Below are 25,095 nucleotides of genomic sequence, written 5' to 3'. Positions count from 1 at the left end.
TATTAAGTTTGTGGTAAGATAGTTTCCCCAAAGGTTATTGTTTTATTTTTGGTCAAATGTGGTTATCATTTAGACCTACCTCTTAATTGTGTTAGGCTTCTTCATTATCAGTGCTCTTCCAAGAAATCAGGTGCTGAACATGCTGCACCAAGTATCTGTCTACGTTCGTATCTAGTTATATTCAAATCTCTTTCACCGTGTGCAGTGATGTCAGTACCACTGGGTCCATCAAAGATTAGTTTGCTGATATCAGCTATAAATCTGTATCAGTTCTTCATTGGAGATTCTGATTTCTTTCAGTATAATAAAGAAACATATACTTAAAGGTGCTAAAGATCTATATCCATCATTTTTATTATACTGTTGCTTTTATTCTCTTGACTACCATAGTCCCTTTTCTGGCATTTTCACCTATTCTGCTATCTGACTCTGATTTCAAAAGAAATCCAGAAATCCCTTACTTATTGCTGTCTTTGTTGACGGTGAATTTGTTGTTGTTAGTCTACCTTTTACAGTGAAAACACCTTTAGATCTGTGAGATAGAAATCTTTGATGAGTGATAAAATCTGGCAAGATGAAAAAAGTCTTCTACAGAAGTGTCCAAGGGTGCACTTGAAAAGATAAGATGATATGCCAGAGTAATCTGTTTGCAGCCATTGATTACTAATAGTCAGTGGCTATGCTACATTGCCTAGGATTAATTTTCATCAAAGATCATTATTAAGAAAGCCTCTTCTTATTTGGATAAAAGTTCTCAAAGAAATAATGACCAAAGGATATTATAAAAAGGATATTATAAAATGCATAGAGCATTTCGGTAGAGTCTCAATCCAAGGAGAAACACACTGGAAAAGATGTGCTTAGTGTCTATCTAACTTTACTTCTAAGACAAGTAATCACCAGGTTATCACCAAATGTAAGTGGTTTTTATTGTATTTCTGATACTTAAGAAATAAAATAACCAATAGATTTTTGTATTTCTATATTTTTGAAGGAAAAATACTTTTGAAATATATTGGTTTATGATAGATTTTTCACCAAGTACTATGCTTTATTTAATTTATTTAAAGTATGGTATATTTGAAAAATAGGTATTGGTTCAATAGTCTTATTTAACTTTCTATAATATAAACATAGTATCAAAGATATTAAATTTAAATATTTTCTTGTTGGTGTCTCTGCCAAAATGTCAACTTTCTAAAAATGAATCAAACACGGAATGGTTTCTGAACATGTAGATATGACAAATTTACAAATACCTTTCATAATTTCTTTATCTAGTTCATATTTTATTCCCATAACATAGTAACTAAAAGTGAGAAAGTATTTTAATACAAAGAATCATTCCCCAAGACATACTTTTTATATAATCTTAAATATTTTATCTATTTACCATTAGGTTTCTTTACATTTTACAGTTATGGTGATATAAAATGGGAATTACCTAATTCTTCTTAGGAAAAATGAAGGCATCCTTGTGAATAAACAATCCCAGTTCTTTTAAGCAGATCCCCCATTCTAAACTCTTATACTTTTGACTTTCATTTTGTCTGGGGAGGCCAGACATGAGCACAGAGGTCTAGCAGTGCATTCACTTACGCTTATTAGTTTAGAAGATGTTCATCTCTGAGATTATCTCTCTACATTGTAAGATGACATCCTATGGAAACATTTTGAAATTCTGTATTGATTCTGCCTTCCACAGATAAAAAACTTGCAAAATAACAGAAAACACAAAGAGTTTTCTATATAATGTTGAGTTTTCTATTAGAGTAAAACTTAAAGTTTTACGATCTAAGTAGCAGCAAGGGGGATTTATTATACGAGAAATGAAGGATGTAAGTTATTTTTCCCCACTCAAAATGATCAGCATGCAAAATTACAATTCTACAAGGAGGTATTTGGTTAAAACTCTTAGAGTACTTCATTACTTCCTATCCAGGTTTTCATTAGAAAATATATAACACATGCTTCAGAAATGGCATTACAAAATTATTAAGAAACATAACTTACAATTGCTTACACAGAACACAGGATGATTTTTGATGGAAAAAAAAATGCAATCCCTTGTAAGTTTTCTCTTATTTGCCATTCCAAAATGTAAAGATATCTGAAAGAAGCTATAATTATTACCAATAAAATATACGTCAGATATACCAGTGTACTAAATATATATGGAGAGTGAAACAACTTTGTTTGTTTGTTGTTTACTTATTTTGTTTTAAATAAGCGTTTTATTTTGGACTATCAGGTACCAAGATTATGGGAAGGTACAATTATCTTAATAACATCCTGAAACTGGAAAAGATTAACAGACAGCCTAATTGAGGTCACATTTTTTGAAAGGGAGGTAAATTAAGCAAACAAAATTTCCTTTCAAGAAAAAGCTTTCTCTTTTGTTTAAAGACTTAACGCAATTAGTAATATTTCAAATAATGGTTACAAATAAATGCATTTTCCTGAGATTACATATTTGCAGCATTTTATACTAAATCAACCCAAACTGTACAAAAATGTTACCATTGTAACTTCTGACTGTAATAATCAAAGATTTCGTAAATAAAACACCAAGTATGAGGTTTTAAAAAACATAATAAAAAAATCTGAAGATATCAGAATGTAATATATTATCTTAAATGTTAGAGAAATGAGGTAAGTAATAAAGCATGATATATCTTGCTACTTAGGAGGAAGGTTTTTATCTACTGTACAAAAATATTGCTGAAAACAAAGATACAAAATCAATATCAACTTAGTTGGTTAATAAAAAAATAATAGTAGGAGACCAAAACTGTGCCTTACTTAATGCGCTTATCATATGAGAGTATTTAATGAACAGAACAGGACCAAGGAAGTCACTAAGACACAAAGATGACAGAACAGCACCACCTAGTTCCCTTTATAAAAGTTTCCAAGTATGTATGCATCTCTGACTTTGGAAAACTGAATATATTTCAAAATAAATCATTTAATATAAAACTATTCTCTAGCCATTTATCACCTGCAACACAGCATTTACTTGAATTAAAGTTTCTTTTAAAACCAAAAGGAAGTAAAATTAAAGTTAATGGGTAAGCAAAGGATTTTCTAACTGTGGATTGTAGTACTGTGTATAATCCAAATAAGTAAGTCTCTAAACAGAACTACTATAAATGCTAGACCACCATCATTATGATTTCCAAAGTGTGTGTGTGTATATATATAAAATTACACAGAGTTCGCTTGTCTATTGTAACATGTATATCATCCATTCCAGGTATATCACTAGCCAATAAATAGTAATATTCAAAAATATCATACAATCTGTTAGAAATGTGATATCATTCCCATCTTGGGGTCATCACACTTAAATATTAAAGGAAGTAAAATAATGATGCCAAGAATATTTGTAGCTATTCACATGATGTGTGTTTCTCTCCAATGTTTTAAATAATTGTATAAAAATTCATTTCATTTGTAAACTTCTTAAATGGTATCCCCATCTATTCTTCAGCTTTGTTGACCAGGTGGTTAATATTTCAACCATATTGAGCAGGAAAGAAAAGTTTCAGGAACAACATTTAATTGACACTTTCAAAAAGTCAAATTATGTTAGTACAGGTTTTAACCAAGTATGATGTATTGTAATATAAGCAAGGGTGGGAGTTTTAATATATATGACACAGTGTAAGGAGTATTGTTTCTAGATAGGACACTTTAAAAGTGTTTTCCCTGAGGCATCAGCAGTTCTTTAAATGAATGTCGCTGGTAACATCAGAATTGCTCAAGCAGAACTCTAGCTCTAAAAAACTAAATATTGTTGCTTGTTACATAGATCCTTCTCACAGACCTCTTCTCCCCTACATTCCCTCTGCTGACCTGGTCATCCACTGTTCTGGCCCACTGAGCCTTTATGAAATTAAATGAATCATCCTCTCGAACAAATCAGTTAGAATAGAGCATTCTTGAATATTTCTTGTTCACTTGTCAGGTTGTTTCAAGTTGCATTAATAATAATAAAAAAAAGAAACTGGCATCATACTGAGAACATTTTCAGGATAAACGACTGGACACATGAGAGCTCTTTAATCTAACCTTAAATTAAAAAACAAAAAAAAATGTTAAAAGCCCACTGAGGTTTACAGCATTGTTGTAAACCAGTGATTTCACATCCTGATTGATATATCCACATCCTGTTGCTGTTGAAAGATATTACTATAAAAATATAATTTCTAATTTTAATTCAGAAAGGCATTATAGGCTGGGCACAGTAGCTTACGCCTGTAATCCCATCACTTTGGGAGGCTGAGGTTGGCGGATAACCTGAGGCTGGAAGTTCAAGACCAGCGTTGCCAACATGAAGAAACGCTGTCTCTACTAAAAATACAAAAATCAGCCGGCATGGTGGCACATGCCTGTAGTCTCAGCTACATGGGAGACTGAGGCATGAGAATCACCTGAACCCGGGAGGCGGAAGTTGCAGTGAGCCGGGATCATGCCACTGCACTCTAGCCTGGGCAACAGAGCAAGACTCCAATTCCAACCAAAAAAAATAAAAAAGAAAGGAATTATGTATTTTGATTTGTTTATTATAAACCCCATAAGGGCAGAGACTGCTTCCATCTTGTTCATTTATACATCCAGCATTTTACAACACTGCCTTCAAATAGGTATTTGTTGAAAAATGAATCAATGAATGAATAAGTTATGCTTAATAAAACCAAAGGCTATGAACAATAAAATGACCATAGAAATTTTTTAATGTACATTAAATGCACAGAAATATGAAATCAAACTCGAAATTGAAAAACCAAATCCAGTCCACTTCCTAATAATAAAAATGACCAAAGAATTTCCTAATTTGAAGAATTGATCTATGCATGTGATTTTGTGAGAAAAGTATGCACGGCTCAAACTCAGGCCAATGACTACAAAATTAATTTATAAACTTCATTGACAGAGAAAGAAAAGCTCTGAAATTTGTAGAGGCACATATATTACAATAAAAAATCTGTTTACATATGTAAAATCCTTAAGCACTAAACAATGCATGGGTGGATATAAAAAGTTAAATTTCGGTAAATGCTATTTTAAGAGTTACTGTTATACTATGTTATAAAACATCTTTAGGTGGAAAGGAAAAAAGAAAAATGCCATTTCTGCAGTTTGCAATCATCCATAAGTTCCTTCTACAATACATCACCAAAGAATGAATGTGGTTGCAACCACTCAGTCTACAGGTGAAAAAACTAAGCTACAAGAGAAGTAATTTGCTCAAGGCCAGTGAGACAGTGACATGGCTTGCCTGAGAACTCAGGTCTCTTGCTTCCCACTATCATGTCTTCCTACTGCAAGGGACTTCCAAAATCAAAGTTTTAGTCCATTGACAGCTCCTCCCATTACAGAATAAAGAACCCTCACTACTAAATAAAAGACCTCCACCAGGCCAATCTCACTACCACTTCCACACAAACCACAATTTGACCATGTATGCTTCTTGTGTTATGCCCATTTCTCTATTATCAATCCACTTCTATACTCCATCATGGTATGGCTAGGTGATGAGAATTTCCTGGGAGAAAATATCCCTAAAGCCTGATGGAATTTACTTTTACCTTATAGTTAGTTAGTCCATCATGAAATGATAAAAAATATTAATCTCCCCAATCTGTCTATACCCATCAAGCATATTTGTTTTATTAAAACATATACTCTTATGCTGTCAGATCCCTCAGGGTTAATATGTTCTGTTTTGTTGATAGTCCATACTTGTACAGTCAATAAAATTGGGTAAAGCAAAACAAAGTTTAAAATAAATCTGACTTTAGTGACTTCCACCAGACCTCTATAATACTATGCACTTCTTATCTCTCTAGAATACTTTTATCATAGCATTGGAAATTTCATCGAAATGAAATGATATGGAAAAATTAAGTTACTAAATGGTAACACCATTAGTTTTACCTCATCCATAGCATTTTTATATTGATAAAAAAGCAAGCCAGCGAACATGAAACTACCCTGCATAAATTTTACTTGATTTTTAAAAATATGTCTGTAAATATTATTGAACATACTTCTTTTTCATGTTACTTACCATGAAATCTTTCCGTAAAATCAATACTATTTGTACAATGGTCTTTCTATAAAATCTGTACTCTTAGTGTAATATTTGTTTGCTAAATATCATGGATATTGTTTTTAATTTGGTGCCTCTGGACAAGAATGTTGGTCTGAAATGCTTTGGCATGTAAAGTAACAGGTAAAGGTGTTTCTTTTTAATAACAAACTGAAATTCAATTTCTAAGTGAATCATTACGAATAAAAATCTTGAACATAGGAAGGTATAACTTTTCCTCACAGTTCCAGTTTCAGATAGTATGTGGTTACACACAAAAAATTAAAGTATGTCATATTTAACCATAGGTTATAGGAATATCCTCAATATAATGAATAAATTCAGTAACATATTAAGATAATGTTTCGTTGAAATAGTGAAAGAGTCAACAAAAATTGCGTCCAACAAAAAATTGCAAAAAAAACTACCTTCCCTTTAACACACCAGTCTCTGGAAAGTTGATGAGCAGGGGCCAGACAAAAGCCGTGTTAGAGAAGAAGGGTTATTCTGCAACTGTAGCAACATACAGACATGTTTTCACATGAAGCAAGACTAGGTGCTAACAGAAGCTATGAGAGAATATAATTCTTAATACCAACTGTATAAAGCGGCAAGAACCCTTAATAAATTTAGCTAGTTTATCTTCATTGGACACTTATTTACAGAATACATATTCATCTATGAGGACGATAGAGTGATTTCAGCACCTGGCATTCAGGTAAATCGTAAGCTAGTCTAGTTAATAATATCTTTTCAAATGCTAAGAGTCATGAAACAGTCAAAAATCCAAAAGACATCAGGGAAACTGATTTTTAAAATGTGAGGAAAAAACTATATGACTTTTACGAAAAGCCACATTTCATTGGGACTTTTTAGAAAAAGTATTCTTAAAACACTTTATGTGAAAATACAGTCACTAAAAATTGTACAGTCTTTTCTCCCTTGGTTTCGGGTTTCCAGTAACTGTATTTACATTTTCTTTAAAAAGTAGATAATATTTCCATCCTATCTCTCTCTGTCTTTCAAATGCAAAAAAAAAAAAAAAAAATCCAATCACAGCATATATGTGTCATCAATTGCATAAGTAACTAAGCATTAAAAACACAAACAGATCAACATTTAGAATTTATAAAGGGTCTTTTAAATAATACTGACAGAATGTCTTCCAGTTAACTGCGAAGAATGCACCCTGAATCTTTACTTCAGGGACTAATCAGAGAACCTCTACTCTCTAGCTTGGCAGGAAAAAAAAAAAAAAAAAAGCAGGTCAGTCCACACATAATCTGGTAGATCAAGGTCAGCTTGTAATTCCTCTTTGTTTATACATTTATCCGGAAATGCCAGCTACTCAAAGTAGAACAACAAGATAATATGGCTTCACGTTTAACCAAAGTCATCATCAGGAATATTTCTGAAGCTAGAGATAAAATCTTTGGAAAGCAGACTGAAGATAAGGGGTTAAAATACCCAAAGATATCAGTAAGATTCAAATAAATGTTTACAGTACAAATTTGAATGGACTGCCCTGACTTAAAGCAATTAATTCATATTTTTGTTAAGTGCACCATTATTTAGAATTATTTTTGTTTCTTGGGGTGTATTTCTGTCTTCTTCCTGTATATTACATACAAATGAAAAGTCACTGAAAATATTTATTCTATTTGGAGTACTGTATTGGCATTTTGGCAGTTATAATGTAAATACTTATATATTATCTAGATCCAATTAAAGAGTTGTGTCAAGATTAAATCTATTAGAAGAAAACTAATCAATCAGTGGAATGATGAAAACATTTGGAAAAAAAAAAAAAAAAAAGACAGACCAGACATTCGATTAGTCACTTGAAATATAATGAGGACTAAGACTTCAGCCCTGTACACTAGGGGCTTATAGTCCACTAGAGGAGACAGGCAGACAAACACATAACCTTCAAAATACTGTAATAATAATATCCAAACTTTATGTAGATCATAGAATAGACAAAATCAAATGCTCAGTTCTCTCATGAACTAAGAACACATAAATGCTTAAAATAATCAATAGATAGCAGATGGCATTCTTTTGTCTACTAAAACTAAACTATAGCTTCAAAAATTATGCTATTGTGTAAAATAATCAAATAAAAATTGTCAAAACATATTATATCAGCTTATAAAACGCTTTTTATTGCCTTAAGCATAAATAAAAGAATAAAAGACACAAGTTGCAGTTACAAACTAAACCACCCTTTCCTTATGACATAAGACACAGAGGAAGACACGTAAGTCAAAGGGTACAATTAATACAAATGCACTCTCATACTCATGTAATATAGGAAAATATCCCCCTTATAAGTGATATCAGAGACAAAACAAGCCAATTCTTGTAGCAATCTCTCCACAAATGAAGTCTCTGAAGAAAAAGATGTCTGCCTCTCTGTTGAGTTCAGCGTCTCTCTACACTTTCACCAATATTCAAATTGCATCCAAATTAAAACCTGAAATTCAAATGTCTCAGATTTGGCAATGCACTGACATTTGGCAGTCCACAAAGATTGCAGGCAATTAATACTACTTAATATCTGTAGCCTCACATAAAATCCAGCAAAACTTCAAGATCCCACCATAGCAAAATGTGTTAATGGGCTAGTTAAGGAATAGAGCATTGACTTAGGAACAATTTCTGATTCTTCTTTTTGTTTGAGAAAATGAAAGAGACAATCCCTATTCAGGGTAGGGGATACACATTTTCACTCATTATTTTATTTCAATCGTAGAGCAGTATCTGTTATTTAGAATTAACAGATACTGTATTATGTATCACAATGGTGAATTTAATTCTGCCTTGGCAGGGTATCTAGTAAGTGCAGACTGTGAGTCACTGCTTGCTATATTGAAGTCATAGATATATAATTGCCTTCAGAAACATCCTTCTCTGAATACCACCTACACATTAATACATGACAGTGAACTTACAGCCAGACCCCTGTTCTATCCCACATGATCCCTGAAAAGGCTTTGAAATGAGGACACGTGCATAATTAAGGCACACTGAATATCACAGTACATGTAACAAACTAGAGTATTATGAATCCTTAGGGGAACCTCATAGAACTAATACATTTTCTAAAGAAAGCTGCACATGAGTAAAGGGAGACTAAAATGCTAATTAGATCCTCTCAGTGGAAGCTATAGAAAAGTTGATTCTTGAATCCTGAAGTTGGACATAGAATGGAACATTTGTATACAGAAGTGCTGGAGAGGGAAAAAAAGAACTTGACATAAAAGCCCTTGAATAGATGATTTACACAATTCATGAGCAAATAAATGAAGCAAAATAAAAATATAACAGTGGGAGAATTCCAAACCTCCTGAAAGGGTTAAGTATGAGAACTGATTTTGTATTAGAAAGGGATTATGTAACAACAGAGGGAAATACTCAGCCTAGCATATGCTAATTTAGTCAGCTTTGCCAGGCATTTCTCTGTGTGTTTGGCTGGCTGACTCACATTCCTTTCCCCTTCTTTTTGCCATTTTTATTAAGAGACTACGGAACGGAGCTTTCAAAAAAGTGCAGTAATAACAATAACAAAAACAACTCAACACATATTGTACATGTTTTATCCTTGCTAAAACACTGGGGTGTGCTCCTTGGGGGTTGAAAGGAAAAATACCCAATCCGTACATATTCTGTACATATCCTTTAGCAAAACTCCACTTCCTTATTCTTCATTCCCCATTAATTCATTTTAATGGATCTTTCAAGTCGGTAGCATGGGCAGGGAATGGGAGGGATATTATATTCCTGGAGAGTATAAAGGAAGCTGAGTTAGTATTCAGGCTTCAGCACATAAAATAGAGAGCAGTAAAGAAATGGCAATTAAATAAAAAGCTTACTATATATTTTTCTTTGCTTTTACATATAAATATTCTAATTCGTAATGCATTATTTCTCATTTAAATTTAAGCCTACAACTCCAGATTGAAAAACAGAGATGCAAAAGGTATGAGAATGAATGGAAGTTACAAATGTCATGGACATTTTCCCCCAAGGGGGATGCAGGACAAGCTCATGTAAAATATGAATTTATTAAGAAAATTAGGACTTTTTTTACACACTATAAATTTTAGGCCTTGATGTTTAAATAAGCATTATGGAAGGCACCTGCATTTTAAAATACAAACAATTCTAGCTTAAAAGCTAAAAATATTTCTTTACAAGAATAGATTAATTGGCTTTATAAATTACAGCAAATCAATATAACAGCTATACACTCAGCAGTCGACAGCACATCCTTGTCAGAAAGGTGCTTTCTCACTCTGTTCTCAAGGACAACTTTAGATAAGCAATGTATCCTTACTGTAAATTAACCATCATAAAATATATAAAATTTTTAGAATCGCAATCTGACTTTTTAAAGGACTTTGTTTTCTTATAATGTGACATTATTTGCACTATTTGATCACATTTAGCTTTGAGATTTTTCTTTTTTCTGAAAGCAAAAGTATGCTTATTTTTACTTGTTAAGCAATCCCTAATGACATCAGTATTTAACCCCCGGAATAACTCCTTAACTATCACTAGACAGAGACTTCCTCTCCAGCAATGAAATGGCTAAAAGATAATTTAAATATTCAAGTAAAAATGATTTGCTGACTCAGAAATAGTTATTCCCAAAGTTGAATAAAGACTGTGTTAATATTTCCTTCAAAGACCTCAAAATACAATGTGAATAGTTAATAACCCCCTCTCTCTATGGCAAATCTTACCAACTTAGCTCTGTATCTATTCAAGTAGTAATAAGTTCTTATCACTCAGTTTCATTAGCGCAAAAATAGATCCAGAATACTCAACCCTATTGTTATTTCATAAATTGTAAGACTTGTGTGTGTGTTTTAAGTGGAAGGCTTGTAAATCATTGTTGCAGCCTAAGAAAATTTACTTAAAAAATAAAATAAAATTCCTAACCTTAATTGAAAGAGTAAAAGAACACAATGAGTCAAAACAAAACAAACTCTTACCTTTTCCTTCATTCTATTATACATCCCTGAAAGCCCTAAACTCTAATTACAAAATTAATAAAGATGTTCTTCAGTCTTAAAAATAATGACATACTTAAATGTGTATATATGTGCATATATGTAAATAAGTGACTGTGAAATACTTCCTTTCTCTATAATTACATCTCTGATTTTGACATTAATATTTAACTGATCCCTACTTAAGCAGAATATTTACTTCACTAATTTTTAAATAGGCTTCTAAGATGAAAACATGCTTCTAAGATGAAAACAATTTCATATATGCTTAAGGAAATCCACTGAACACATTAACAGGAACAACTGGGCTCACTAATAAAAATCAGTTGTATAACATATTCAGGTTTTTGTTCTGTGGCAAATGGAATCAAAATATACAAAGCTATGTTAGTTCCTTTTATCTGATAGGGTTTAATGGTACAACAATAGGTTTACAACTCTTACTTTTTTAGAGAACGTATCAGATGACTTTGCCTACATGATAAATAATATTGTTCAGATAGGAAACATTCTCTACTGATGTGACATAACACAAATTATACTTAACAACACTAAATAAATTGAACATACACTGAACAGTTAACTCCTATATTGTAAAGAAACTACTATATTCTCATAGTACAGGAAATGTTCTAATAAGAATGAGATTAAGGGACTAACTGCTTACTCACTGAAGGAAGAACTGGATAACAGAATGTTTCCCAGCCAAACAGTTATTAGGTCCAACACATGTAAAAAACAGCAAAGAAATCCTATTGCAATTTTGCTATTCATCTTCATTAAACTGACCTATGTTCCTGATGGTCTGGAAGAAAATTAAATGTTCACCATTCATTGGATGAAAACGTTGGTAGTTTTAGTGGGATTTGTTTATTACTCTCTAAACAAAATCTATGTTCTCTCTTTTGCTTTGTCATAAGTTCGTGTGATTACAAATACTCTGGATCATTTCTGCTTATAAAAAGCTAAAGGATGTTTTATGTCCACTACAAGCTATGAAAAAGACTTCCCATTTCACTCTCATGCCACATGATTGCTTTCCTCTGAGTTTGCCGCCTCTGCAGAGCACATTAGGCCTGAGATGCCATTTGCATCATCACACAGCAGGGGGCTTCAGCTGCCACAGCTCTAGGTTAATCCTCACCCACCTCTTTACACAAGGAATTTGCAGAAGATGCCTTTCTTGATACTACAGAATTGCACTCCAAAAATGCTTGACATTTTCAAATAAAATGTTGGCAATGAACGTGTCCTTTTAAATATTTTAGGTTAAATCAGTAAATTTAAATTATGTCCTTCATTTTTTATAAAATTAGTTTATGATCTAATCTAATGTAAAGTATCTGGAGTTTTTAATCAAGGAAAAGAAAAAAATGGTAGGAAAATGTTAAAAATGACTGATCAGATTGAATTCACTTAAAGATATATATTAAGAACTATTTATGTGATAATTTAATATAGGAAAACTTTCATAAACCAACATAGCTTACAAAATGTCAAAATTAACTCTTACATGACTTGACAAAGTATGAGTGTTTCCATATTATGAAAAGAAGAGATCATTTAATCCCATCAGAAGTAATTAGGACATACTGTTATTCAATCCAGCACGACTGTTTATGCATCTACTAAAATGAGGATAAGAAAACTGCATAGCTATGTAAGGCTCAGAGCTTGCCCTCAGGAAGCTTAAGTATAATAATTGTTGGGCACTAGAACTGTTTTAAGACAGTAAATCAGACCAGTATCTGCCAGTTCAACCAAGGGGCTTCTGACTTCAGTTTCTGAGTCGGCTTCCTTGGTTTGTGATTTTCCTTCTCTCTACTTCCTTAGTCTGTTCAGTCAGCTGCTACGGAATGGGTGACTTAGCCAATCGGTTTAATACAGTCTAATAAAATGAAGACTATTTCTCAATAAATATCATAGAGCACATGTCAGCAAGCTCAAATAAAACATCCATATGACATTAGGTCTATATTTGATTATTAATGTACCCCCAAATCCTTCATAGTAAATAAGGCTTACTTGTCTCAATCACTGATATCCCACAGACTACTTAAAGAGAAAATTTATGCCATTTGGTGTTGATTCCAGGCCACTTTCAAATGCACGCTCAGGATGTCTTCCAACATTTTTGCACTTCCATTTTGCTCTTTAAGTGATTTAAGTATTTTTTTTCTTAAAGAAAAATGACATTCTACCACTATTTAATTGTGTGACAAATAGTTTCAAAATGTTTTATCTTCTAATGAAGGACACAAGAACAGATCATCTCAATTGATACTTAGCTTTGTCATATTACGTTCCCAGAGTTCTAATAGTTATAGAAATGGAAAAAAGACAATGAAGTAAGCTTCCACATCTTGATATAAAACCAGTCTAGGAACTCCTCATATTTGCAAAGATTTTCTTAATTACCAATTGTCTGATGTTCGACTATTTAAGCCACAGTTATTGCATTTAAGTATATAGGCTCCATTTTCCAAAGTTTATGTTAATCGAAAAAGGGAGTGAGTAAAATGTATTTCAAGAACTACATTTGGCATAAGAAATGAGTTTGACAAGACTAAAGTTAATATATGTGAAGGTAAAATAGTTGGAAAGATATGATTTTAAGAAGCATAATTATTTCATTAAGTGTATATAAGTATAATATGTATTATAATGTGCTTTCTAAAAAATGTAAGATGAGGTTCATGACACATACTGAGGCAAGTATTATGTACATCCAATGAGACTTAATTTGAATACATATTCAAATTAAATTGTGTTTGTGTTATATTTCTACTAAACATAACAAATCATTTACCAGAATATACCATGGCCAAAATAAAAAAAAAAAAAAAAAACACACACACACACAAACACAAAAAACTAAAGCCCCAGTATCTGTCTTGGAGGTGTTTTTGTATACGACTAATTCCAAAAAGTAAACACAGTTCTCAACAAAATGAGGTCTTGTATGCATGTATGCATGACTATTTCTTGTTGTATTTTGCCCTTGTTTCTTTTTTGCCCTTTCCAGAATTGTTTCCTGTGCTGCCCAGGGCACTCTCTCCATCTTTGCAGTGCCCCCTCAGGCATGGAAAGGGATAAAGTTTCAGCAAGGGTTAGCAATTGAACTGGATCTACTCTATAGCCAAGAGAGGACTTAGTTACAGGTGGCAAGCTTTTGCAATCCTTGCAAAGAAATTCATTTCTCTAATGTGTCCCTTGTGCTTACTCCAGATTTTCCTCTTTCTATGATGAGGGAAAATAAGAAAAGATGCATTGTAGCTGAACACTAAATCAAATTTTGCTATTTAAGTAGCCTACATTCCAAGTTATAGTTTGGTCAAAAGCATATGTTTATTTTCTATTTATTATTCATTTCCTAAAGACACGATGAGGATGAGGACAAACTGGCAGATGTTATAGAATTAAGTAAGCCTTTTTTAAAAAAACTCATTTTATCATTGACTGGATTCTCATCACTGGCTTATCACTCCACATATTAACAGGCCAGAAAATTGATTTGCTTCCGAGAAAAAAAGGTAAAAAATATAGGTGATAATATAAAATACAGTCAGTTAAAATACAGAAACACGGAGAAGATATGTTCAAATGAGTTTTTTTGTCTTTAATAATGTATACTGCAAGAAAGGGAAGAGTAATACATGGGATAAATAAACTGATTAGTATTACTTAAATGAATATCACTATAGTGCTGATAAAGCTAAAAAAAGAAGCTATTGACTGACTATAGTATTTGCCTAGTCATAACTACTAGCAGGCAGGGCAGACTCCCTCTAGCCAAAATCAGTCGCTCACTAGTTCCCCTGCCACCCTTTTCTCCCTGCACATAGAAAGACCCGCTAAGTAGTTAATCTATGTCCAAGAAATAAAGCCTTCATTTTACAACCTAACCAAGTCCTAATAAAACGGTAGGGTAGGGGAGAAACATAAATCTGAACCCCGAAGCAATGTTCTCAGCCAATCCTAAGACAAGGAAGGGATGAGCAATTTGAGCAAAACCTGACAATATCAACAAAGTATGATGTGTCTGTGGAGTAGTGTTTGATGAATAAATGTGAGGCAGCCATAAACATGAGAAGAAAATCCAGTAGTGCTTTGTGCCTCCTCCTCTTTCTTTCTTTCTTTCTTTTTTTAATCCTCTTATCTCTTTTAGTGTATTCATATGGCCTGATCTAAGATGCTCCTAAGTCCACAGACATGGTTGGACTTGTGCTCTTTCCCTGGTTGCTGTATAGGACCTTTATTTATTTATTTATTGGATCTAATGCTGGTGTTGCTGCTGGTTGCAGTGGTGCATTTTCTCTGCTATACTCACACCCCCTTCCCGCACCCACCCCCCCCACCCCAGTCTGCTGTGAAAAGCAGCACTGTCTTAATCATTGGTTTACATACTCAATAAAAGAGACTCATGCCTGAATGCTGCTGATGGAATCTCTCCGGGTAGAGAAAGAGTAAATCCTCCTCCAGGCTGAGAGAGGCACCAGCAAACAGTTATTTTGCACTGCACTGAATAGACAATTCACAGGGAAATGTTGAAGGAAGAGAGGAGGCGACCCCAAGTGCAGTCCATGACCCACATGCTCTATAATAAATAATTTCGCAGCAGCCCAGCAGTGTGTGCATTGACCGGCCGGGACCAGCACACACAGATTGGCAGGGAAAATACATCTAGCGGTGTCGAATTTTCATTGCAATCACCAAATTAACTGATTCCCCCACATCACACTCCCCCCAACACGGCGCACGCCGGCGCGCGCGCGCGCGCGCACACACACACACACACACACACAGCTGAGCTGAGAAATGCAAGTTACTGAGAGGTGAAGTAGGGTCTCCGGGAGATTGTCTCAGCGCGGATTAAAAATCTAAGTAACGTGTCAGACACCCGGGTTACTTGCGTGAGGATAGGGGTGTAAAGGGTGAGAAATGGGACTCGGCGGCGTACGCAGGAAGAATGTGCTGTCTGCCTTCACGGAGATTCTGGCACACATGACATGCCTGAAATTTACACCCAACGTAAAATACACAAAAGTACCACCAAAATATTCTACACAAGATCTCTAGAAGGTCAGTTAGTTAATTCAGGAAAATTCTGCCCACTGCCTCTTCTTTCATGTTCATAAATATGCATAAATAAAATTCTGTCCCCAGTCTATATCCCGGAGGAGGGCAGGAGAGAGGATGCATTCCAAGAACTTGCTGAAAGATGGTTCATTGACCTCATTTAAATCCTCCAAAGGCCGATTGGGTTTTGCACGCCAGTGAGTCTACGTGTGTCTTACTTTCAGATCCCTTTTACCCAGGGAAAAATTAATTTCATCAACTTGTCTTCCTGCAAATACCCAAATAATGACAGAAGGGTTTAGAGATAGGCAAAGAAAAAAAATCTAGTCACCTAGCTTAAAAAATATTCTATCAATCATCATTTCACATCCATCCTCGCTATATCTCACATTCAAGCCACATCCCTATACTATTCTCTTCAAAGCGACAATCTTCCGCCTTACAGCCCCTGCCCGCCCAGCCCTAGCACGCCGCCCCTGCCTCCTCCACCACCCAAAGTGTCCTCATGCACTCCTGTACTATGCATTGCCATTTATTTCATAATCAGCATCATCCTCCCATTCCACACAGCCCCCTCACTCCCTCCTCCAAAAAAGAGGGTCTGGAGAAAAGTGAACCCAGATTCCCTGGCCTTCCGGCATCCAAACCCAGTGATTTGCATAATAACAGCGTTCTGTGCGGCTTCCCTCCACTGCGGTCGTAGGGGTTCTTACATTTCACGTGAAAGGATAATATTAATTACGGAAAGAAGCGGCAGAGAGAAGATGGAGAGGTAGGAAATCTAAGTGAAAATCTCTTGGCAGTAAAGTAACTGCTAGGAAGCATACATTTCTTTGATTAAAAAAAAAATGACACAGACTGAATAATAAAAAGTCAATGTGTTGATAAAGTGCGTTTGGGTCTTTTAATTTTTTTTGCCTTTTCTCCCCTTTCTTAGTTTATTGGTTTATTTATTCATTCGTTCATTTTTTTTATTTTTTCTTATTCTTTTTCCTTTCTTTCTTTTTCTTTCTTGCTTTTTTTTTTTTTCTTAAATCCCAGACAGAGTCTCCTCTCTCTTCCTAGGTGAATGACACGTCTCACAACACATTTTCCCCCCCGGAGATGTTATTGCAATGCACACGGTGCTGCCGCTGCTGCTGTTCTCGCCGTCTTGGTAGCTCGCTCCCAGGCTCTCACACACTTTTTAAAGACACACGGATATGATGATGGTGGGAAGAGGGGGAAAAGAAAAGGCGACCCGAAAAGGGGGAGGTTAAAGAGATGACAAGAGACGGAGAGGGTCGGTCAAGAGCGTGATGTGGGAGGTGGCTGGTGGGGGTTGTCGGGAGGGTGGAATGTTCAGAGAGGCACAAGTTGCCAGCCAAAAGGCGTGGGAGGGGGATGCCGGCGGGGATGGAGTGAGATGAAGGAAGCTCAGGTGAATGAAAAGGCAAAAGGTGCCGCGTAAGGGGCTGACTGCTGGGAAGGCAGGGCTGAGCCAGCGTTAGAAATTCAAGGGGCTGGTGCAAACTGCCACTGCCCCCTGCCGCACCAGAGAGTAGGGGGAGGGGGTGGAAATCGCTGGGGACAGGGGGACTGGGAGGGGAGAGTGGAAATATGGGGTGGAATGGGAAAGATGGGGAATGGGCGAGAAGTTGATGTTCCCCGCGGCGGGGCGGGGATTACCTTGTAGCAGGAGCCCGCAGACACTGTAGAAGCGGAGAACGGCGCTGCGTTTCCAAATCATGGTCCCTTCTCTAAAGGGCTGGGGAAGGAACGAGGGGGCAAGTAGATGCTGGTGAGCGGGGCACGAGAGTGCAGGGCTCCGCTGGTGTCCTCCTCCCGGCGCCCACGGGACCTACCGTCCCCGCCGCTGAGGTGTTCGAACCCGCGGACTCGGATCGGCGGCAGCAGTAGCGACAGCGGCAAAGCACCCGCAGAATGGGGTATCGGTGGGCGAAATAGTTTCTTCTCCTCCTCCTCCTGCTGGTGGTGCAGCCGCGACAGCCTGTCTGCCAGGCAGGGGTTTGGAGCTTGCCTTCCTCTCGGCGCGCACAGCAAGTCCCAGAGCCCGCCGGGGCTGCCCGAGCAGGTGGTGCAGGGGTGCCGGGTTGTCGGAGAAGGTGCGGGCGAGGGCTGCAAGGAGTGGATAGGTCACGGAGGGGAAGGGCTGGGGGAGAGGGGGAGCAAGCAAGCAGCACTGCCGCTCGCACCCGGGGTGTCTCGAGGTCCTGGGAGGGGAGGTAGCAGCGGTGGAAGCAGCGCTAGTGGCGGCAGCGGCGGCGGCAGCTCTACGGCGCACCAGACACAAGGGCAAGCTCAGAGCGGCGGAGGCCCCGCCCCCACCCTGGCCAGGGACAGACACCGCCCCCCGGCCAATGGAAACACAGCCGCCCACCAGGTCTGGCCAATGAGAGAAGGGGATGGGTGGAGACAAGCGCCGGGAAAAACAAACAGGCTTCTCAAGGACCCTTCGGGCAGGAAGCACTGAAGCCCCCATTCAGCACCCCCGGCGGATCTCACCTCTTTAGAGATATCTCGTCCGAACTTGCAGGCGAGACAACTGCCTTTATTAATCAGCGCTCTGCACTCAGGGAGGGTTCAGCCAATCGCCACCGCGAGGGGGCGGGGTTAGCCGTGTCCCTAGCATGTTCTGGAATTCGTGGTGCCTGGGCCAGGTCCTGGGTGCGAGGTTCTTCTGCGCATTTGGACTTCTAGAGCAGATGGTGGCTGCACCTGCCCACTCACCAGCTGCAGTAGCAATCTCTGACGATTCCAGCAGCAAAAGGGAAAGATTGCAGAGGACGTGGGAGAGGCTAAGTATAGAGAGTGGAACACCTACCTGCCTACAAGAACTTGTGTTGCAAAGAAGGAAAAATAAGTGGAGGAAATAATTTTGTTGTTGTTGTTCAGAGATTTTACTTAGTCTAGGCATAAATCTCAGTGGAGCTTGGTGGGTAGCAGTGCTGGCACTGGCATCAGGCAGCCTTTGGTTCAAATAGCATAGCTGTCGCTTCTTGTTTTATAGTGTTTGATGATTTACTTGAACGTTTAAATCTAAAGCCTCCTCAACTGCAAAACGGGGATAATAGTACTTAACTTTAAGAGTTGTAAGGATTAAGTGAGAAAGCAGTCATGTTAGCGTAAGTCCATGCAATGCGTACGTACTTTATAAATGGTGACTCTAGCTGTTTAGTGGGATTTTTCTAATTCCTGATAGCAGGAAATCTTAGGCAAGCCTCTTTAAAATGTGTTAACGATAGCCTTACGAGGGGAGAGAGGCAGAAGGGTACTTTTTTAATGGTGACAACCAAAAGGGGTCACAGAAACTCAGGAAACTGAAAAGAACCACCTCTATAAATCAACACCCTGAATTGTATCCTGTAGAAGAGGAGACATAAATGAGCAAGACATAAATGAATCAGAAGTTGTGTTTCTAAATGAGCTTAATTCCCAGGGTTTTCCCTATGACCAGTTTTTAATTGGACCAAAGTAACAGATGATGGACTGTTTCAGTAGTGTTAAATCAGTCACACCATAAATAAAGTCGGCTTTGTTTGAGAGACTACACAATAGAAACCTGCAAGCAAGAAGACAGAGGGAAAGATGAGAGGCAAGATCAATATTGATGCCCTTCACTCTTTCCCATTTGTTGCTTACTTTGCCACAACCTTTTGCAAATTCAACCCTTGCCTTTTAACTAATGACCCATTCATTTCTCTGCCCACCTTTCTCCCCAGGTTCTCAAAATTAAGGAACAAAATGTCCATAATAAAACTGCAAGCACATTCTTGAAGAAAGATGTGTGAATACCCGTGTTATTGTAGGAGATAGTTGCCTACTGTGAGTTTTAGCTGTTAGGAAAGTCAGTCAGTGAGTCTACAGATAGTGCTATCATTTAAACTATTGTGAGGATCAAAAGGTGAAATTCTAATCATTATTGACTCACGCTTAGGTTTTGTGTCAAGGAGAATATAACAAATGGAAATGCCAAAGAAGTTAGGGTTTTTTTTGTTGAAATGGTAGTCAGAGTTTCTGGGTTCTAGTGCATATCCTGCTTCTAGCTGTGTGACCTTGGGCATATATTCAACTTCCTTGACCCTCAGTGACCTCAACTATAATATGAAGGAGCTGGACTGAATTACTTATAAAGCTACATTGAGCAATAGAAAATCTTTAAGATTGTCATATTCAAAAAAATACCCCATTTGAGCATGAATATATAGGCATTTGTAACCAACACTATGAAAAAGAGTCTTCTTCTGAGTCTTGTTGATAACCATGACAGCAATTCGGATTTGTACCCTTACATAACTTGTAGCTTTACTATTAAATATGTGGTTCTCAGACCAGCAGCACCAGCAGCACCTAAGAATTTATCAGGACAGCAGAATCTCAGCCCTGCCCCATACCTACGGAGTCAGAATCTTCATTATACCAAGATTTGTAGTGATTTGTACGCACAGAAAGTTGGAGAAGCACTGGTCTGTAACACTGTTTTGCTACATCCTTACCCCCAGAGATAATTTCAGTGGGCGATCTATGAAATGGAAGAACCTAAAAGGCCCAGGGGGTTTTTGGTAAATTACTATCTTCAGAAACTCCAGGAATATCCTTCTCATGACAAAAGTAACTCCTTTTGTAAACTATGAAACAAAATGATTAATTTAATTAGATTTTTTTTTTAAGTTGAAAGTTTGGCTGAGAGTCATGAACTTTCTTGTGATTAAGGGCTCTGTTTAGGCCATACACCCGGGAGACTAGAAGAGAAATGTGCACTGATTGCCTATCTGGGAGAAAAATACTGAAAACATAAACTCTGGTCATTTGGATAAATAATGTCAAATTCATGTACAAAGAACAGATAATACTCTATTTTTCAAATAGTCTATTCTTAGATGCTATTACACGATTAATTTAAAAATAGCCAATACTCAATGTTGTAAGATCTTTGAATATTTTAGAAAAATGTAACATTGTCAAAATGTTATATAGACTTGTACGAATAAATTCATTTCTAAAACTTACAGCAGTTCTGTGAATACAATTAAATATCTTCCAGTATCTTCATTTCATAGGTTTAAGGTTATATTGTCTACATATATCCTCAATGTGGCAGTAAATGTATAAATTAACTGACCCCATAGGAATCATCAATTAATTAGTTTCATAAATTGCCAAAAGATGGCATCTATCCATGCATCCATTTATGCAATAATTTGAAATATTAAACCTGTTAGCAAAATTCTCTTTACTTTCTTTATAATTAAGCTCCATATTCTCTTTCACTTCATGGCAAAAATATTTTTAATATTTAATTGAGTGTTTTAATATACATTATGAAACGAAGAGAAATTAATGCCTTACAAGTAAGTCATTCATTAGTAATTAATGTGTTATATAAAAGATAGTTTATAATTTTTTCTGCCTTGAACAGATTGGTCCTCTTTATATATGCTATCACAGAATAAGATGACAACCTCCTCCTCCTCTCTCAATAGTACCAAATACAGGTTTTTGTTTTGTTTTGTTTTGTTTTTTTAAGGTAGTTATCACAGAGGAGACTGTGCTTAGCTTATATTTGGTGATTGTTTCTACCACAGTTGAAAGTATTGAAATTTATCCTGACTGTGATGATTATGCTTTTTTACCCTTTTGGGAGCCAAGTAAACTGTCTGCAGTTTTAATTGTGCTAAAAATATTGAAATGGAAATTGGGAAAACTTTTATCACTATGGATAAATTTTCTGTGATTTAACATGGTTCACCAGAACATTTATATTTCTTTTTTAAAATGCTAAATTTAGGGGAAACATATAAATATTTTTAAATATACAGTCAATCCCAGAACTGAAAATCTAAAAATCCATGCTAAATTTACTCTCATAGCAAATTGACCCTTGTAGTAAATTGACCTAGAAAAACAAATTTCATGGCCTGGTGAAAATGTACACCCTTGTGGAGGAAAATTAGCTTATTGAGTACTGGAAACATTGATTGTCATTCTCCTTGCTTGCTAGCGTTTTAACTATGAGAGAATCTGACTGTGTTGCAGAAATGTTAAGAATTTATAGACATACTATATAGTATATACATCACAATATAAGTAGTATTATTAATATATATGATGTGTGTATATGGTTAGTATATGTATTTTTTATATACAAAATGGTTGGTATGGTTGGTATATGTATTTTTTGTATATATTTATAGCAGTACTTACTGCTTTAGATAGTTTTTTAACTTACAATTTTGCTACTGTTTACAAAACATTCAGTGTCCCTCTTCAAAATATGACCTATTGTTTTACCTCACCCCACTCCACATGTCTTATTATTAGAGTTTCATGTTATGTTGATGAAAGTATATAAAAGTAATGAAAATAAATTCACAAATATTCAGAAATTTATAACCTCAAGATGATCTCTTCCTTCCTTTTTATATAGCTACATCAAGTAGCAATATGATCAACATTTTCACCTTCTCTCATTTTAAAATAAGCAATCACAATGTATAGAGTGCAAATGACTTAATGATCTTATGTAGTGTAAATTCTATTTATACTATGATTGAATCTAAATGATCTAAGATATGTGGCCATGATGTACTTTCTTAAACTCATCAAGAAGGATGATTCCTTTCTCTACATTTTCCTCAGAACAAGCACATATTAACCCTAATTCATAGATGATCATATGATCCTTGAGTTTAACAGTAGATAATATGTAAAATGGAAGTTTTGCAAATAATCATCTGTAAACAGAAACATCCTGAAGATCACTGTCTACTTTTGAACATAATCATACTGAAAATTGACTTTATTAAAAAAACCAAACAATAACAAAAAAAACCTCTCACAACAATGACTCTATAGCTATTCAAGCCAATTTTATTCCTGAAACATGTTTTTTTGCATGTGGTGTTTTTTTTTTTTTCCATGGAACACTCCTATTGGAGATCATCCTATTTGTCATTTCCTTACATTCCAAAGAGTCTGCCCAAATGTGACATTCTCAGTGAGGCATTGCTGATAACCCTTTTCCTCTTCACCCCTACCTCCTCTGGTCACTCTTCTTGCCTCTAATTTTATTTTTCTTCATATCATTTGTAAATATAAACTATGGAGAAATAAATAAAATTCCACTCCCCATTCACAATAATTGTTGACTTTTTTTTTTTTTTTTTTTTTTTTTGGCGAGAGGGTGGGGACACTGTCTCTGTCCCCCAGGCTGGAGTCAATGGCTCAATCTTGGCTCAGTGCAACCTCTGCTTCTGGGGGGTCAGGTGACTCTTGTGCCTCAGCCTCCCTAGTAGCTGGGATTACAGGTGTGTGCCAACTCACCCGGCTAAGTTTTGCATTTTTACTAGATACAGGGTCTCACCATGTTGCTCAGGCTGATTTTGAACTTTCACCTGCCTCAGCCTCCCAAAGTGCTGGGATTATAGGCGTGAGCCACTGCGCGCAGCAGACTGTTGACCTTTTCTTAACTGTTCCTGACTTTTTCAGCCACAAGTAGTTTGGAATAAATAAATAGGAAAACCTATAGTCACGTATTAAAGTGTGCATTTTTTTAAGTGTCAGTGACTGTTTTTTAGTGTGAATCTTTGTTTTTCCTTAGAGTAGAATATTATTTGTATTCGCATTACCGTTTAATACTTTTCTGTTAGGAATGTTACGAGCACTTCTATGGAATGAGAAGGGCAGACTAAAAATACTGAAACCAACTGAGGACCCTGTTTCTTGACCCAGATTGACTAAATAACAGGAGCTACCTTGGTAATTCACATAGCTGAAGTAAAGGAATTGTGAAGAACGTTATGATTTTACTGATTTTTGATAAACCCAAGCTAAATTAAACTACCTTAAAATCTCAAGGAACATCTAATTTGTACCTTGATACAATAAAAAGAAAAAATAAAAACAATAAAGCATCTTGAAGTAGCAAACTAACAATTACTAAAAGAACAGAAGAGAATAGCAGGAAATTGATCTGGAAGGTAACATACAAGTTACAAAATAGTATGGCTTAAAAAATACGGCTTGTTCTCTAGGGCTGTGCTGTCCACCAGGTAGGCACTAAGAATCAATGGCTATTTAAATTTTGATTTAAAATAATTAAAATGCAATTAAATTTAAATTATGCACTTTTGTCATAGTAATTAAATTTTAAGCACCCAATAGCCACATGCGGCTAGTGACTACTGTATTGAACAGCACAGATAAGACCATTTTCATTATCGCAGAAAGTTCTACTGGATAGCACTGTCTACTATATTAAAATCTGGTTTTGTCTGAGTTTTCTAGAGAAACGGAACTATTCAGAAATCTGTATGTGTGTGTGTGTGGCATCTATACCATAATGATATTTATTTATTATTATTATGATTATTATTGTATTGAGACAGGGCCTTGCTCTGTCACCCAAGCGGGAGTGCAGTGTGGCTGGATCATGGCTCACTGCAGTCTTGACATCCCTGGGCTCAGGTGATCTTTTCACCTCGGCCTCCCGAGTAGCTGGGACTACAAGCTTATGCCATCATGCCTGGTTTATTTTCGTATTTTTGCAGAGACAGGATTTTGCTGTGTTGCCCAGGCTGATCTCGAATTACTAGGCTCAAGAGATCTGCCTGCCTCAGCCTCCCAAAGTGCTGGGTTTACATGCATGAGCCCTTGTGCCTGGATTGTTTTTTAATTTTCATTTTTTGTGAGTAGATAGTAGGTGCATATATTTATGGAGTACATAAGATATTTTGACACAGGCATGCAATACATAATAATCACATCTTGCAGAATGAGGTATCCATCCCCTCAAGCATTTATCCATTGTGTTACAAACAATCCAACTATACTATTTAAGTTATTTTAAAATCTACAATTAAATTATTATTGACTAGAGTGACCCTATTATGTTATCAAATG

General features: G+C 36.1%; 2 protein-coding genes across 3 annotated transcripts in view; both read right to left on the bottom strand.

The window, feature by feature from the left end:
- Positions 1-18,465, bottom strand: part of CADM2 (cell adhesion molecule 2) — a 1,174,747-nt gene extending 1,156,282 nt beyond the window's left edge. For both annotated transcript variants that reach the window (XM_011976654.1, XM_011976649.1), the window contains exon 1: positions 17,863-18,465. In XM_011976654.1, the coding sequence (XP_011832044.1) occupies positions 17,863-17,923 (61 nt within the window). In that variant the 5' untranslated portion in view covers positions 17,924-18,465. The remainder of the gene's footprint in view (positions 1-17,862) is intronic.
- On the bottom strand, positions 17,088-18,676 carry LOC105537204. The gene has a single exon (XM_011976742.1). It carries the CDS (start codon positions 18,674-18,676, stop codon positions 18,035-18,037), a length of 642 nt encoding a protein of 213 aa, XP_011832132.1. The 3' UTR covers positions 17,088-18,034.
- Between the last annotated feature and the right edge of the window lie 6,419 nt (positions 18,677-25,095).

The sequence above is a fragment of the Mandrillus leucophaeus genome, unplaced genomic scaffold, assembly GCF_000951045.1.
Source record: "Mandrillus leucophaeus isolate KB7577 unplaced genomic scaffold, Mleu.le_1.0 Scaffold102, whole genome shotgun sequence".
Classification (NCBI taxonomy): domain Eukaryota; kingdom Metazoa; phylum Chordata; class Mammalia; order Primates; family Cercopithecidae; genus Mandrillus; species Mandrillus leucophaeus.
Note: the sequence above shows the minus strand (reverse complement) of the source record. Positions and strands in the feature narration are given on the sequence as shown.